Source organism: Lutra lutra, chromosome 9, assembly GCF_902655055.1.
Source record: "Lutra lutra chromosome 9, mLutLut1.2, whole genome shotgun sequence".
NCBI classification, from domain to species: domain Eukaryota; kingdom Metazoa; phylum Chordata; class Mammalia; order Carnivora; family Mustelidae; genus Lutra; species Lutra lutra.
Window position 1 is genome coordinate 125,500,148 of NC_062286.1, and position 16,173 is coordinate 125,516,320.

General features: G+C 49.1%; 2 protein-coding genes and 1 long non-coding RNA gene across 6 annotated transcripts in view; 2 read left to right on the forward strand and 1 right to left on the reverse strand.

Moving 5' to 3' along the window:
• Positions 1-3,901, forward strand: part of TOP1 (DNA topoisomerase I) — a 98,990-nt gene extending 95,089 nt beyond the window's left edge. For both annotated transcript variants that reach the window (XM_047747035.1, XM_047747036.1), the window contains 3 exons: positions 821-915; positions 1,139-1,288; positions 2,604-3,901. In XM_047747035.1, the coding sequence (XP_047602991.1) occupies positions 821-915; positions 1,139-1,288; positions 2,604-2,706 (348 nt within the window). In that variant the 3' untranslated portion in view covers positions 2,707-3,901. The remainder of the gene's footprint in view (positions 1-820; positions 916-1,138; positions 1,289-2,603) is intronic.
• A 2,152-nt stretch (positions 3,902-6,053) lies between these two features.
• Positions 6,054-13,191, reverse strand: LOC125109933 (uncharacterized). Of its 2 annotated transcripts, none has more exons than XR_007130374.1 (3): positions 12,139-13,191; positions 10,222-10,350; positions 6,054-6,173 (listed from the first exon to the last, which is right to left on the reverse strand). It is a non-coding gene; the product is annotated as an uncharacterized LOC125109933 (long non-coding RNA). The 2 variants fall into 2 exon arrangements; XR_007130373.1 differs by having other exon boundaries at positions 12,126-13,191.
• Positions 13,192-13,324: 133 nt separating this feature from the next.
• The window catches only part of PLCG1 (phospholipase C gamma 1), a 37,281-nt gene continuing 34,432 nt past the window's right edge, over positions 13,325-16,173 (forward strand). Inside the window, exons 1-2 of one of the 2 annotated variants that reach the window (XM_047747022.1) lie at positions 13,325-13,440; positions 13,887-14,231. In XM_047747022.1, the coding sequence (XP_047602978.1) occupies positions 14,015-14,231 (217 nt within the window). In that variant the 5' untranslated portion in view covers positions 13,325-13,440; positions 13,887-14,014. The remainder of the gene's footprint in view (positions 13,441-13,886; positions 14,232-16,173) is intronic. The other variant, XM_047747021.1, reaches the window with a different exon arrangement.

Consider the following 16,173-nt stretch of genomic DNA (forward strand, 5'->3'; position numbering starts at 1 on the left):
CTTAAGAAGGAACCGAGAACTTGGGTTTTCCAGAGGTATTTCAAGGGTTCTATAAGCAAGAAAGACTGGAATTGTCCTTGTTTTCTTCCGTTATAGAAAGCTATATATATAGCTAAAAATGTTTTCAGACCTCTGTTTTTGAGTGATAACTACAGTTGCCTTGCCATCTCGGCTCTTTCTTTTTAAAAACAGAATGCCAAAGCCAAGCCATGCATAGGTTTGAACAGACTGGCTGAGCTATTTGCTTCCTGGGTATTTCAGTTGCCATTTTTAAGTCCCTTGGGTATTCCCTTCAGTGCATCCTTTATTGAGAAGCTCGCAGCTCCTTACCAGAATACTGGGAGAATCTGAGGAATGAACTGGGTTCAGCAGGTGCAAGGATCCTGTATCCGCTTCAAAATGAGTTATCTCCTGTAGTATTCTTAGAATGGAGGCTACATCCTAGCACAGGATGTCGACCTCCCAGGTGTCTAAAGCCGAAGTGTCCTAGGAGTGAAAGATTAGCACATGCCCAGTCCTGGCACATTCCTTAACCTGAGCTTCTGGATTAAGGAGGGCCTGGGTCACTGCCTATACTTATTTCTTCACTTACTTCTTGAAGGGTCAGTGAAGAACATAAGTGGCCAAATAGCAGTTGAATTCAGCAGTCACTGTACATGTACTCTATGCCTCAAGAAATCACCGCTGGGGGTTTTACCCGGCACACCATTGACAGCCTGCCTACCTAGGGGAGACAGCTTTCAGGTTTCGTCTCTGGTGGAACCTGTCTTTTTTCTTTTGGGGCTGATTTTCTTAAACCTTCATGTTCTTCCTTACCTAGATTGATGCCAAGAAGGAACAGTTAGCAGATGCCCGGAGAGACTTGAAAAGTGCTAAGGCTGATGCCAAGGTCCTGAAGGATGCAAAGACCAAGAAGTATGTACCTGGTACTGTGCAGAGCTGGGGCTTGGTCAACAGAAAGATGGGGACAATATCAGGCCCCCGGGGCCCCAGCCTTTCTAGGGTTTCTGAGTGCTATCTTTTGGAAATCTCTGTATTTAGGGCTTTCCTTCTTTCGCTGCCCTGAATAGCAGGGTGGGGTTGTAGTGTTCTTCTCCAGAGGCTAGGCCTGGTTGTTGAATGACTTCCATTCTTCCAGGGTGGTAGAGTCAAAGAAGAAGGCTGTGCAGAGACTGGAGGAGCAGTTAATGAAGCTTGAAGTTCAGGCCACAGACCGAGAAGAGAATAAACAAATTGCTTTGGGAACCTCCAAACTCAATTATCTGGACCCGAGGATCACAGTGGCTTGGTAAGCACTGAGCCCTTCCTGAGTTCCTGCTGCTGGCTTGAAAAGGGTAACGGGGTGGTGGAGGGAGAGCAAGGGGGGTTCAAGAGCACTGTAGGCGTTCACACACCATTCCAGCACTTCACACTTTAAGTACTTTGGGAAACCCCTGCCTTTCGACTATGCATACTACAAATGCACTAGAACATCCTAATGGCCCTAAGTGGTCAATAATATTGCTATACTGCCTTGGAATGTATTTATGTCTGTTTTTAAAAGCCAGTTGCAGCCCCTACCTTTATGGAACTTTCGGACAAGAATGGAATTCTTAGCCTTCATTAAAGGAAAACTATAAAAGAGCCAGTCTGTCTACACTTGAACAAAACTTTTCAATAAAATATATTTTTTTACAAGTGAAGGCAGAAAGGAACAAGCAGAAAAAAACAAAAATGAGAATATAGATCTCAGCAACCTACAGAAAGAGAGGAAGCTTATAACAAAGGCAGATAAATTCTCTATTATTTGTGTCCCCTCTTGTCCCACACAGTCATAAAATGACATCCAAAATAACTGGCTTTTATTTTTTTAAAGATGCTTATTGAATTGTTCTAAGCTTAGGTGGAAGAATCCAGCTCTGTGCTCCTCTGGGCCAGGGGTTCCACCCAGCTGTTGCACCCTTTTTGCTCTTTTTGCCCTTTTTGCCCTGTTGGATGCTAGAGGTTCGGTTAGCTTGAGGGACAGTATGCGCAGTGGTTAAGAGCATGGACTCAAGCCAGACAGCTTGGGTTCAGTTTTCAGCTCCATGCTCTCCAGCTGCATGAGGATATAAGCAAATTACTGAATTATCTCTCTCAGTTTTTTTCTCTTCCTTTTTCTCTTTCTCTCTTTTCTTTCTCTTTCTCTCTTTCTCTTTCTCTCTCATTCTCTCTCTCTCTTTCTTTCTTTGACAGAGAGTACAAGCAGGGGGAGCAGCAGGGAAAGGGAGAAGCAGACTCCCTGCTGAGCAAGGAGCCCGATGTGGGACTCGATCCCGGGACCCTGAGATCATGACCTGAGCCAAAGGCAGACGCTCTACCGACTGAGCCACCCAGGCGCCCTTTCTTAGTTTTTTCACATGTACCTTTTTGATTAGTACATCTGTAGTAGCAAGTAGCATCTACCTTAGAGGTCACTGTCATGATTTAAATGAGCTCATGATGCTCTTAGAACGTGTCCGGCACACTTCCTAAAATTCATTCTCACCAGATGGGCATGAAGGAGGTACATTCAAACCCCCTACCCTGGGTCTGGGCTGTTGCTCGCTGAGACACTAATCCCTCTCTTTCTCCTTTGTGTGCAGGTGCAAGAAGTGGGGGGTCCCCATTGAGAAAATTTACAACAAAACCCAGCGGGAGAAGTTTGCTTGGGCTATCGACATGGCTGATGAGGACTACGAGTTCTAGCCAGTCTTGAGGGGAGAGTTCTATGAAAAGGAACAGCGTGGTTTGGGGAAGATGGATAAACTGTGAGCCTTGCTTACCCTCACACCTGAGGGAGAGAGGCAGCAAGTCTTAACAAACCAACATCTTTGAGAAAAGATAAACCTGGAGATATTATAAGGGAGAGCTGAGCCAGTTGTCCTATGGACAACTTATTTAAAAGTATTTCAGATATCAAAATTCTAGCTGTATGATTTGTTTTGAATTTTGTTTTTATTTTCAAGAGAGCAAGTGGATGGGAATTTGTCAGAATTCTGCCAGGCAAATTCACTGTTTCACTGAAGCATTTGGATTCTCTTAGCTACTGTATACGAAGTCCGATTATATTGGTGCGTTTTTACAGTTAGGGTTTTGCAATAACTTCTATATTTTAATAGAAATGAATTCCTAAAACTCCCTCCCCTTTCCCCCATTTCAGGAATTTAAAATTAAGTAGAACAAAAACCCAGCGCACCTGTTAGTGAGAATTGTCACTATCTATTGTCATGGGAATCAATTTTCATTAAACTTGAAGCAGTCGTGACATCGGCAGTGTTTTGGTTCAGACACCTGTTCACAGAAAAGCATGATGGGAAAATATTTCCTGACTTGAGTGTTCCTTTTTAAATGTGAATTTTTATTTCTTTTTAATTATTTTAAAATATTTAAACCTTTTTCTTGATCTTAAAGATCGTGTAGATTGGGGTTGGGGAGGGATGAGGGGTTGAGTGAGTCTAAGGATAATGAAATAATCAGTGACTGAAACCATTTTCCCATCATCCTTTGTTCTGAGCATTCTCTGTACCCTTCAGATATCCATCTTTTTCATTTTAAAGCCTGTCTTTCACTTGAAAGATTTTATTGTGTAAAAAGTTCCACAAGTCAATAATTTAGAGGAAAATGAGTATTTGGTCCAAAAAAGGAAAAATAATCAAGAATTTAGGGCTTTTATTTTTTTCTTTTGTAATTGTGTAAAAAATGGAAAAAAACACATAAAAAGCAGAATTTTAATGTGAAGACATTTTTTGCTATAATCATTAGTTTTAGAGGCATTGTTAGTTTAGTGTGTGTGCAGAGTCCATTTCCCACATCTTTCCTCAAGTATCTTCTATTTTTATCATGAATTCCCTTTTAATCAACTGTAGGTTATTTAAAATAAATTCCTACAACTTAACGGAAACCTAGTGTCTGCCTCTTTGTACCCAGGTCCCTGGCCTGACTGGGGCTACAGGACTGGGACTCCATGTGGGATGTGGTCTCACTGCTCCGCTCAGAAGGGTGCCTCCCTCCTTCCCCAGGAGCTGGGGCTAGGTTGGGCCTGGAAGGGGCTGCACCTGTCCTGTGCTGTGGATGTGGGGAGGGGAGCCCAAGTCCATAGTCCTTCAATAAAAGCAAGCCCAGGAAGTGAGGGATGGTATAGAAAATCTATAAGAACAGGTGGGGTACAACAACTGGAGCCTAGGGTAGATAATATGTATTGAGCAAGATGTAATGAATGTATTTGGGAGGCAGACCTTCTGCTTTCTGTGTGTGCTGGCCACAAGCATCAGGGACCTTGTCTGGGTTTGCTTGTGTGGCTAAGCTTGCAGTCAGGATGGCAGGAATTAAGGGTACCAAGCCAATTTCAATCCAGTACTCAGTGGATCTCAGAGGCCCCAAATGTAGACTCCCTGTGTTGATCGGTTCATTACTCCCCAGAGCTCCTGTCCCTGTGTTGGTAGGGTCCCTACAAAAATGCCTCAGGAAGAAAGATGAATTAATCCTGGCCAAACAGAGCAGGGAGCAGGAAGGCCAGTGGTCAGAATTGGTCACTTGGCCCTACGCCCCCTGGCTTGCTAGCATGTACCAGGTATATTCTGGGAGGAGAGCCATCTCCTTGACAGTCTCAACTCCCTGGGACCAAGGGCTGGGCTGGTGTTGGCCCACTGAAGAGAACCCTGGAAGATCCTTCTTGGCAGTCTGCATTTCACTGGCCAGTGAGGGAGGGAGCATTCGTGCCAGGGAAAAAAGGAGGTTATGTGGCCATCAGTGCTTTGGAGCTGATTACAGCCAAGTTTTGTAAGTTCTGAGGTGTTGAGGTAGCTACACCACTGAACATAAAGAATGGCAACACAGAGGCTCTTGAAATACTCAAATCGATAGACTTCATGGTTGAGGGGTGGGCGATAAGAATTTGGACCTGGGTTTGGGACTTGAGCAGGACTGTCCAAAACCAGGGGACAAACCTTGCTCCAGAACTAGAAATTAGGGACAGGAGGCCTTGCACGCTTAAGATTTTACTGATGAGGATAAACTCGAGCCTACCTTTCCAAATAGGGATCGTCCTACAAGTCCTCTGAGGGCAGGTGCACAGCAACTAGATCTGGTCAAGAACAATTGTGAAGGGCACCCTTGGTGGTAGCAGGCTTGGGAGAGCAAACCAGAGGATGGAAGCTGACCTGGCCAGTGGGGATGAGGGTAGGGGTTGGACATGTAGGTGAGGGCCAGGTGGGACAGGCCCTGAAAAATGCTTGAGTCCAGAGTTGGGAGAAGACCCACCCCCTCGCTTATCCCTCCAGTAGTTGTGTCCCTCCTCACACTTCCAGCCTTGTCCAGAAGCAGAAGCCTGATGTGCAGAGTCTGAAAAACTCCCTTCTAACCGGCTCTTCTGTGATGCTCGAGTCCAGCTCTGGGCAAAGTGGGATGGCTTCCGCATGCCAAGTATCTGCGTGCTTGCTTGGCTTCTCTTTCCCTTACCCCCTGCATCTGCTCAGCAGCTCTTGTCCAGTCTGTCAAGTCCACCTTGGGCCTACGTCACAGTAAAAAAATGAAAAAAATAAAAAGTCTCACTACTCCCAGCTGTTTCCAGCCACCACCCCCTCTGTCTCCCACTTCACACACAAGTGCCTGGAGTGAGTCATCCACTCTGCCGGGTCATTCCTCCACCCACAGCAACCAGCTTCTGTCCCACCTTGACCCCGAATCCCCCCTCCACTCTGACCACAGTCGCCAACGAATGAGTGACCAAACCCATAAATGGGCTCTGCATTGTGTATCTTCTTTGTGGCACTGGACACTTAACCGCTCTTCCATTTAACAGCTCTACTGAAAACATTTTACATATCATAAAATCCACCCATTCCAAGTGTATTTTTAGTAACTACTGAGGGCTATTGCCATCATCATAAATCAGTTTTAGTATATCATCCTCCCAGTAAGTTCCCTCATGCCCACTTAAAGTTAATCCCCACTCCCACCTCCAGCCTCCACTAATCTGCTTTCTCTCTAAATTTGTCTTTTCCGGTGGACATGACAGACAAATGAAATGCCACAACATGTGAGCACTCGCCTCTCCAAGCACTTCTCTCTAGCTTCCACGATGGCATCCTCTCCTGGTTCTACTCCTGTCTCTCTCAGGCTGCTTCATCTTGGTCATCTCCCCTCTCAGGTCCTGGCTGCTGTGGCTCTCTCCACTGCACAGAAGAAATGGGCCTAGTGGATTTCATTTGCATGGAGGGCAACAACTCCCAGACCTCCATCTCTAGCCTAGATCCCTTTCCTGAGCTCCAGACCCATGCTGGAGCTGGAAGGGAGGTCCCCAAGCTACTCACTCTCCAATCTCTGGAACTGAGCTCAGTACCAGCTACTCACTCCATGGCCACTGGGCTGTTTCACATCTCAGAGAGAGGCACCACCATCCACTCTGCCCGTCAACCAGAGTCTAGGGTCACCCCCAGCCTTCACTCCTTTCTTTCTCTTACTTCCACATCCAGTAAATTAGCAACTCTGAAATCACCTCCTAAATGCCACATATACCAAATACAGGTATTTCTCCCACAAAAAGCTTTATAAAATCTTTTTTTTTTTTTAACTCAGAAAAGAGTTTACTTATATTTTGGTCTTTACAAAATCCCTCACATAATGGGATACTCTCTCAACTTGTTTTGAACCAAAAAGCACTTTTCGGAGAAAAGACATTACCCTGAAATGACCTCTCAAGCTAGTTTTGGACGATTATAAGTAGTCCCCTGACAAAATGTGTAAACAAGGAGGCAAAGAAATTTACCACAGACTTAGTAATTATTTCTCACAATCCCAAGTATTACATATAAACAAATCTCTTAAAGGTCACTTTAATAGCAAGACAACATTGATTTTTTTTTTAAGGCTTCGCAATGGTATGCTACATATAGATACACACGTGTGTGTGTGTGTATTTTAACGGTTTCAGAAAAACATACTACGGACTTAAGATTTGTGTCAAAATATGGAAGGGGTTGGTGGAGTCTGACATGAAGCCAGAGTGGCCATCAGCTCAAAATTGAAGCTGGCTGATGGGTACGAGGAAGTTCACTATACACTCCTGTCCACACTTACATACATTTGAAATTCTCCATAAAATTTTTAGTGCAATACAGTAAGTAGTTATTATGCAGATCATTAATATATACCTATGGGAGAAATGAAAAGAAAGCTGTTTTAACGTTACACAAAAGGTCATTCTGCTTAGATTCAAATTTGGCATCAGAAACTGACTCGGTAGGTATTTTCTCTTCAATAACACGGAGGAGTCTCAAAAACATGCTGAATGTAGGCCACGGTTACATACTCCTTGGTTCCATTTTATGTGAAATTCTAGAATAGGCAAAAACTACTCTGTAGTGATGGAAAGTATGTTAGTAATTGCTGGACGGGAGGGCAGGGGAGATTGACTATAAAGGGGCACCGAGAAACTTCAGGGTGATGGAAGTGTTTTGTACCTTGATTGCGTGGAGGTTACATGATGGTATTACATTCTTTTTTTTTTTTTAAGATTTTATTTATTTATCTGACAGAGATCACAGGTAGGCAGAGAGAGGAAGGGAAGCAGGCTCCCTGCTGAGCAGAGAGCCTGATGCGGGGCTCGATCCCAGGACCCCGGGATCATGACCTGAGCCGAAGGCAGAGGCTTTAACCCACTGAGCCACCCAGGTGCCCCGGTATTACATTCTTCAAAGCTCACCAAACCTTACACTTAAAAAGGGGTCCACTTTTTTTTTTTTTTTTGTATGTAAGTTATTCCTCAATCAAGCTGATTTTTCAAAAGTACTCTCAAAACAACTCAGAAAGCACTGAAGGTGATGTGCTTTCAGAAATTTATATTAGATGACTCAAAGTAGTTCTCCTGGGGATAACTACATAGAAATCAAAGATTTGTAGAGAGTTTGACCATAAGTTGATTACTGCAAAGGTGAGAGTGGGAAAAATACATATTCATAAATTAATATGCTGCTTTAAATATGTGATTTAGAATGTGTTCACGTAACTCAATAAGCTGTCATACTGGCCATTTGAATCATGTGTCTCTAAGAATGTTTCTATTTTAGTTGCAAAGAAGCCACAAAACATCTGGAGAGCCCTTACTGCAAAAACAAGTGATCACCTTCTACTGGGTGGGAGCTGCCATATCTCTAGGCATATACATTCTCTCTCGCTTAGCTCTACCCTCACAGCTACCAACACATGTCTCTCCTCAGTGCTCCAGGGGCCCTTATCACAGCCAGTTGTCATCTGTTGACAAATTTCTGTTGGCATTTCTTTACCCACAAGTGGAGTGAGAACTTGGTCTGATTCATCTCCGCTGTTACCACTATAGAGGAGCATCAGGAGAGTTTGTTGGAAGAAAGGAAGAGAAAGGGGTACCTGGGGTGGCTCAGTCGGTTAAGCGGCTGCCGTCAGCTCGGGTCATGATCCCAGGGTCCTGGGATCGACCCCATATTGGGCTCCCTGTTCAGCAGAAAGCCTGCTTCTCCTTCTCCCTTTCCCTCTGCCCCTCCCCATGCTCATGCTCACTCTCTCTTTCTCTCTCTCTTTCAAAAAAATAAGTGAAATCTTAAAAAAAAAAAAAAAAAAAAGGAAGAAGAACAAGAAACATGAGATCCAACAACTAACTTGGAGCCATAGGTAGATATTGGGGCCAGAGGTCAAGAATCTGAACTGCAGGTTGTGGGGTGGAGCTCAAGGTGCACTGGGGTGAGTATTAAGTACCCGCTGTATACACAGGTACAGGTTAGCAGGCTCAAACTCAGAGATGAGCTGGTCAGACACCTAAAATAAACTATCAAGCAAAAATTTTAAAGAACAGCTTTAAAGAAAAAGGATAAAGTTTTATGTGAGGAAACAAGACTGTAAGTCTATAACTCTGCCTACTTTCAATTGTGGAAGGGGCTTCATTGAGCTACACTTTTATATTATCCCTTCTATATTTATGCAAGGTCATTACAAGGAATCAATGAAAACTGCATATCTGTTGGGAATGTTCTCCATGATCTCAATCAAATAAGTGTTCATATGAGAAACTTCTTTTATAATTTCACCCCAGGAAAATGTTTCTCCCCTGGGGAATCAGTTAACAGAATAAAAAGTTTTTGCTTTGGCTACCAGGAAGCTCAGTTACATTTGATTCTCAGTGACAGCAATCGTGTTAACCCTTACTAACCATATTCTATTCCTCCTCCTTATATAGCCTATTCCAATTCTACAGTACAGTATTTTTGTTCTTTGGTTTAAATGCTCTAAACATTTCTAAAGGACTGTAAAGGGATATATTTGAGGTGGGCACAGCCATGTGCCACTGAGATTCTCCTTCAAGGAAGCACTTGTCGCCCCCATTGCTGGGAGACCCGTCAGCCCTCAAAGATCATCTCGGTTCCAGACAGCCATGTGACCGAGGCTGCACTCTTCCTGGAACTGACTGAAGTGGGACTCTGAAGGCCCAGCCATTTCGAGCCAGAACTAGACAACAGAGCTCCCTGGACGTTGGCTGAGGCTGTCACCAGGCCTGTGCCACAGCTTAACTTCTCCCTGTGCTCCCTTCCTCTTTCCTCCTCTCTCTCTCTCACAGTGTTGATCCCAAGAGCCCTCCCTATCAAAGTTTCTGCATGCTAGCCTCTGCCACCCAGAATCTGCTTCCAAAGAGCCTAATCTGTGACATTTAACCAAATACAGATGGTCCCCGATTTATGACAGTTTGACGCACGATTTTTCAGCTTAACGATCGTGCAAAAGTGATATGCACTCAGTAGAGACTGTACTTTGGATTTTGATCTTTTCCCAGCTAGCCATATGCAGCGTGAGCTTCTCTTGCGATGCTGGGCAGCGGCCATGACTCCCAGTCAGCTGTGTAATCAAGAAGGTAAATAACCCCTACGCTTACAACCCTGCACCCATACAACAATTCTGTTTTTCACTTTTACTACAGTATTCAGGAAATTTCATGAGACATTCAACACCTTATTATAGAACAGGCTTTATGTTAGGTGATTTTTATCCAACCAGAGGCTAATGTTAGTGTTCTGAGTACATTTAAGGTAGGCTAGGCACAGTAAGTGCTTTTCAACTTACCATATTTTCAAATTATGACGGGTTTATTGGGATGTAACCCCATCATAAGGCAAGGAAGAGCTATAACTAAAAATAGAAAACACATCAGGTAGGGATATTATGGAAGGGGGTGAGAACACACAGCAAAATAGTTCATACCTACATGGGAGGCAACGTTAGCATTGACACTGGAGCCAGGCTGCCTAGGTTTGAACCCCATCTCTGCCAACTCTCAGCTATGTGTCCATAAACACGTCTCTCAATCTCTCTGTGCCTCAGTTTTTTCATCTATAGGTTGGAAATAGTAAGAGAACTTAGAATGCTGTCATAAGTAAGTGAGCCAACGTGGGTAAAGCAGTTATATAGGACTTACTATATGCCAAGTGCTGTTCTAAGTGTTCGATAAATAAACACCTAAGAGGTCAGGCCCTATGAGGCCAAAGGGGCATCTGAGCTGGGACCCTTACCCAGAACACAGGCACACCCAGGTACGGTGTGGGCTGGGGCATGTTGAAGCACGAGTGCTGACAGAAATAGGCCCAAGTAGGGCTAGCCTGGGTGATGTCAGGGCGTGTATCTTGTGTGGGTTCTGGGCTGCTCCCTCCAAGCCAGCGCAGCTGCACGCATTGCCAGGAACACCCACGTACCCATATATATGCTGAGCTGGGGGAAGCCCAAACCAGCCACACCCCTCTGCATGGCCTGCTTTTCCTGAATCTCTTTTGGTGGAGGGAGGCACCTGAGACCTGAGAAGCTGGCTCAGAAATCCCAGAAGGAAACGGGGCCTTTTTTCTGATGAAGGGCCTGGCAGCAGACTGAAAACATGAGCTCCTGTTGACAGGGCTTTCTGGAGCCCCTGGGGGCCTGTTTGGCCCTGGAGGCAAAAGCAAAGCAAGAAAGCATGGTCTGAGTGCTAGGAAGCTCTCAGAAAATGGAGAAAGAGATTTTAAAAGTGTATCACAGCTACCCAGGTCAACACAAGAAGCTCGACGAGGACTATAACACTTAGGAGGGAATGTCAAGGACAAATGGACGAGAACAGATAAGCCGAGAGAGGCCCCATTCTGTCCCTGGCTTCATCACCTGCGATGCTCCCCCTCACTTAGTATAACTCTAGCCTTTTCATTCCTACACTCATTAAGCTCTCTCTGGCCTTTGTACATGTTGTTACCTCTGCCCGGAAAGTACCTTCGTCCAGCCCACCTCTAATAATTCACCTGACCAGCTACTCACTGGTACCTGTAGACCTCTGCTGAGTTCTAGAGAGGCCTTCTTTTCTACTGAGAGAGAGCTAAAATAGGTGTCCCTCATGTTTTATCTCGTAGCCCTCTGTGTTCTTCCTCCCTACCTGCCATCACAACCGACCCTACATAACACTGTTAATCTGTTTAATGCCTGAATTCCTGGACAGTTAGTGCTGGATTTCTCTTTTTCTTCCAACCCAGGACACCATGGCCCAGCACAGGGCAGCTCAGGGACAGTCCAAGCCATACTCTACGAGCATTCCCTGTGCCTAGAGCCAGCCATGCGCGGGGCCTCCCCTCACTGGTACTGACTAGCGAGCTAGCCTCCTGTGCCTGATGACTGCTGACCACCAGGACCTATTTAAGGCTCTCTTGTGAAGCAAAAAAAATGCATGGACTCAAGACAGATTGGGTTCAAATTCCTACTTGTTACTTATGTGGTCTTGGGGCAAGCTGCAGAAATGATCTGAATCTCAGGTTCCTCATCAGTAAACTGGGGACAATAATCCCTGATTAGATGGTAATTATGAGGATCAGGTGTGACCACACCTGTAAGCCTTGTAGTGCTAGGCCAGGCACTGGGCCGACTTTAGTGCCCTCCCTCCCACTTTAAAGGGTGGGCACTAGGTGGCAGTCCATCTCAGATCACTCCACCATCCAGCTTCGTGCTGGATTCTCAGCTTCCTAGGGGCCACACTAGAGGGACTCCAAATACAACCCCACACGTTACCACTGCAGCAAGACAAAGTCAGAGGCAGCCCTGGACAGGAGTCACCACCCAGCTGGGCAGGGGGTCTAAGCACACACGCGTATACTCACGGATTGCTGAAACCTGGATCTTTCTCTGGCATCAGCTGGGTGCTCTGCCGGGCCTCTGGGCTCTCAAGTTGTTCTGCTTTGCCTGACTCAACATCTGTCAGACCAGCTCCCCTGACCCAGGGTGTCTTCAGTTTGTCTGTGATGGGGGCGGCTACACTTCAGGTGCAAGTCTAGGGAATGGCTTCAGGAAGACAGATTATGAATTATTCAAATAACCACTAAAAGGCCTTGTGGCTGCAGCATGGAGAGTAAAGGGGAGATGGTGAGAGATAAAGTGGGAGAGAGAGAAAGGGGCCCGAGCATACAGGACCAGCTGGGACAGGAGGGCCTGTGGATTTTAAGTGTGGTGGGAAGTCATGGAGGGTTTGAGGCCGAAGTTTGGGGATCACGATTTAATTTCTTTTTAAAGATTAAAGCATGAAGAATAGATGCAGTTCAAATCAGGGAGAATAAATAGTCTGGATGAGAAAAGATGGACGTCAGGCTTGTGGGTGGAGGGGAGGTAGCCAACGGTAGAGCTAAAGGGCCTTGCTAGATTGCTGGGCGGTGGAGGCCGTCAGGGGAATCAAGGATACCTCCAAGGGTCTTGGCCCAGGCGCCTTAGAAGACTTAATGCCACGTTCCGAGAAAGGGAGGACTGTGGGAAGAGCGGTTTGAGGAGGGAGGGGAGAGGCTCGTGTTAAATGGGGGCGTGGAGCAGCGGGATGCAGGGAATACAGATTTGGTGCTACGGCTGAAGCCATGGGAGAGGTCGACTTAGGAACTGACTCAGGACCCAGCCCAGAGGAAGAGAAACTTCTGGGACCCAGAGGCAGAGGCCTGAGACGCAGGAGAAAAGCACGGGGACTTAGGCCACGAAAACCAAAGCTCCGGAAAGCGTTTGCAAGAGGGGCGCGTGGAGGCGGAGCGTGAGGTGGGGCGGGCAGTGGCTGATGAGAAGCAGAGATGGAGGCCACCGGGGGCCACAGGTCTAAAGGCCCTCCAGGGGAGGCTCAGGTCTGGGGCTTCTCCGAATGACGGGTCCGTCGAAGGTCACACTGGCCACGGGGACAGGAGAGACGTGGGTCCGGCCGTCGCAGGAGCGGCCTGAGGGCCAGCTCTGCGCGACCAAAAGGGAGGGGCGGGACAGGCCTGCTGTCCATCAGAGCCCGTCGGCCAATCCGCAGGCTGCTCCGCCCCCGCCCCTCCCGAGGAGGGCGCGCAGAGGACCCGCCGCTGCCGCCGCCGCCGCCGCCGCTGCCGCCGCCGCGGGTGTGAGGCGGACCGGCCTGGCCTGGCTGGCTCGCTGGCTCCCTCCGCCGGGCAGCCCGCCCAGGTAACCGGGTTTGGCCGGCGGGCCTGGGGGCGCTCTGAACCCTCGGCTCTTTTCCCGGACGCCGCGCGGGGAGCGGGGTTGAGGAAACGGCTGCGGCGGGGCCTGTGCGGGACAGTGGGCTGAGCGGCCGCCTGTGCGTGTGCGACTGACTGACGGGCCGGCGCGGGGCTGCCGCGCGTGACGGGGCCAGCCGGGGCAGCGTGAGCTTGAAGCTCTGCGGGACGGAGGGACGGGCTCGTTGACCGCGAGCGGCGCGCGCGCTCCCGCCGCCATTGCGCCCCGCGCCCCCGCCCGGGGCCTGTCCGGGGGTCGCGGGGCGCAGGCGCGGCGGGCGGGGGTCCTCTCCACGGGCGCGCGGGCGCCTTTGTTCCCGGCGCGCGGGCCGGGGCGGGGCCTGCAGAGCCGCCCCGCCCCCCGCTCAGGCCCCGCCCCGTCTCCGCCCGCAGGAGCCGCCGCCGGGCCCGCTCGCCGGCCGCCTCTGCCGCCGCCGCTTGCTCCCGCCGGCCGGGCCTGCGCCGCGGCGCCGCCGCCTGCTGCCACCCTCTCTTCCACCTCCACCCCCAGTGCAGAAGCCATGGCGGGCGCCGCGTCCCCCTGCGCCAATGGCTGCGGGCCCGGCGCGCCCTCGGACGCCGAGGTGCTGCACCTCTGCCGCAGCCTCGAGGTGGGCACCGTCATGACTTTGTTCTACTCCAAGAAGTCGCAGCGGCCGGAGCGGAAGACCTTCCAGGTCAAGCTGGAAACGCGGCAGATCACGTGGAGCCGTGGCGCCGACAAGATCGAGGGGGCCAGTAAGTGCGCCCCCTTCCCCGGGCCCGCTGCGCGCGGGGGCCGCGGGAGTCCGCGCCGGCCTCCCGTGCGCCCCGGCCGCTGCTGGAGTGACTTGGGTAAACTTTCGGGCCCTCCCGCACAGCCTCCGGCCCCGCCCCCGCCTCTGCCCGGGTGGTCACCGGGGGCGGGGGGCATCCGGGTCCTCAGTCACCTGACAGGACACCCCCTCCCCCAGCCTGGGAAGGGGGGAGCGTTCCAGGCGCTTTGCCCAGAGGCCTAAAAATCCTAGCCGGTTGGAGACCGGCGGGGCGGGCATCGGGTCTCCCCTGCCCCGGGAGTGGTGTTGACGGAGGCCAGGGAAGCCCGGGCAGGTCAACCCATCCCGCCCCAGAAGCAGGGGCCGGCCCAGACGGTCACCGCCCGTGATCACCTTTTCTCCCGTGGTGAAACTTTCTGGGCCCCCCGGGTTGGTTTCCATTTGTAAAGGAACCTTTGCGTTCCCTGAGTAGAACTTAGATGTTGGGGTAGGGTTGGTTTTGGATCAAAGCCAGGCCTACTCATCTGTCTCTTGGGGAGTGAGTGAAAGGTGGTCCTGTTTGGTTTGGAAAAGCCGGAGAAAAGGCAGTGGCTTTTTCCCCGCTGCTTTTGTCTTGAAGCTGAATTTTAGAGGTCTGCGTGGGTGGGCAGACACTCAGAGCCAGGACAGGGACTCTTGGTAAAGGGGCCAGGCTCGCCTTGCCCTTGGAAGCACATTCCCAAGAGCTTGGCCCAGAAGAGCCAGCTTCAGTGCCTTAGAGTCAGGTACTTTTTTCAAGAGTGTGCAGCCAGTTTGGGGTCCCAGTCTAGCCCTTTATGTCTTGTGTTCTGTGTTCCATGGCTGCAGGGAGCCGGGAGTAGCTACTTTTGGTTTCCTGCCTCTTTGCCTTCTCAGGCCTGAACTTGGCTGCTTTGGGACAGGTCTCAGTTGGGAGGAGGGAGTTGGGGTATTTTGAAAAATCCCAGATCTTTCAGTGTTATGCCACTTAGTGCAAGCTTGTGCTGTGGCCGGATGGGTACCCAGCTCTGCCCTCCATTCCTCCACATTAGGTGTGAGAGGTAGTGTGTCTGCAACCCTAAGTTGTGGGTTGCTTCCTGCAAGGACTCCCATAGAGACAGGTGTTAGAGCCAGGGTCAGAACCAGGTCCTTGTGGAGGAGGGGCATCAGGAAGTGACACCCCCCCCCTCCAAGGGAGGGTCCAACAGACCTCCTTGGGTATGGTGTACATGTGTGTAGATGGGTTGAGGAGATTGGGAGGAAGGAAAGTCTTGTGGTGAGGCAGCCATCCTTAACTATAAACTCCAGATCTGATACTGCTGCTGAACTTAGAAATGGCAGCTGCCTTCCTCTGTGCCTCCAACAGCCCTGTCAGCTATGGAGAGAAAATTTTAGTGATTTGAAAGCCTGGATTCCAAAGCTGTGGAAGGACAGACACCACAGGGAACCGGATAGTCCTGGGGACATCACCCAGGCATCTAGACTCCAGGCACATCTAGACTCCAGGCACTCGGTTTTGTGGTGCTCCCTGTGCTCTGCTCAGTTGGTGGCACTGGCCAGAGGTTCCCTGCTAGAGATTTCCTGGGTAACTAACAGGTTGCACTTCAAACCATGCATGGGATCAGCAGGCAGTAAGGGCAGCACTGTGTTTGAAGGCAAGCCTGGATTTGAAGCCCATATAGTAGTTGTGGGCCAGTTACGTATCTAGCCAGTTACTTATTTTTTTCTGAGCTTAGTTTCTTTATCTGTAAAGCAGGAGTAGTAATACATACGCTATATATGGTTGCTCTGGAGACTAAATGAGAATTGTTGTAAAACCTCTAGCACAGTGCCTGATACGTTGTAAGCGTTTAATAAACCTAAGCTGTTTTTAATAACAATAGAAATAATAGACTATGACTGCCCTCCATCCTGGACTGTGAATGTTG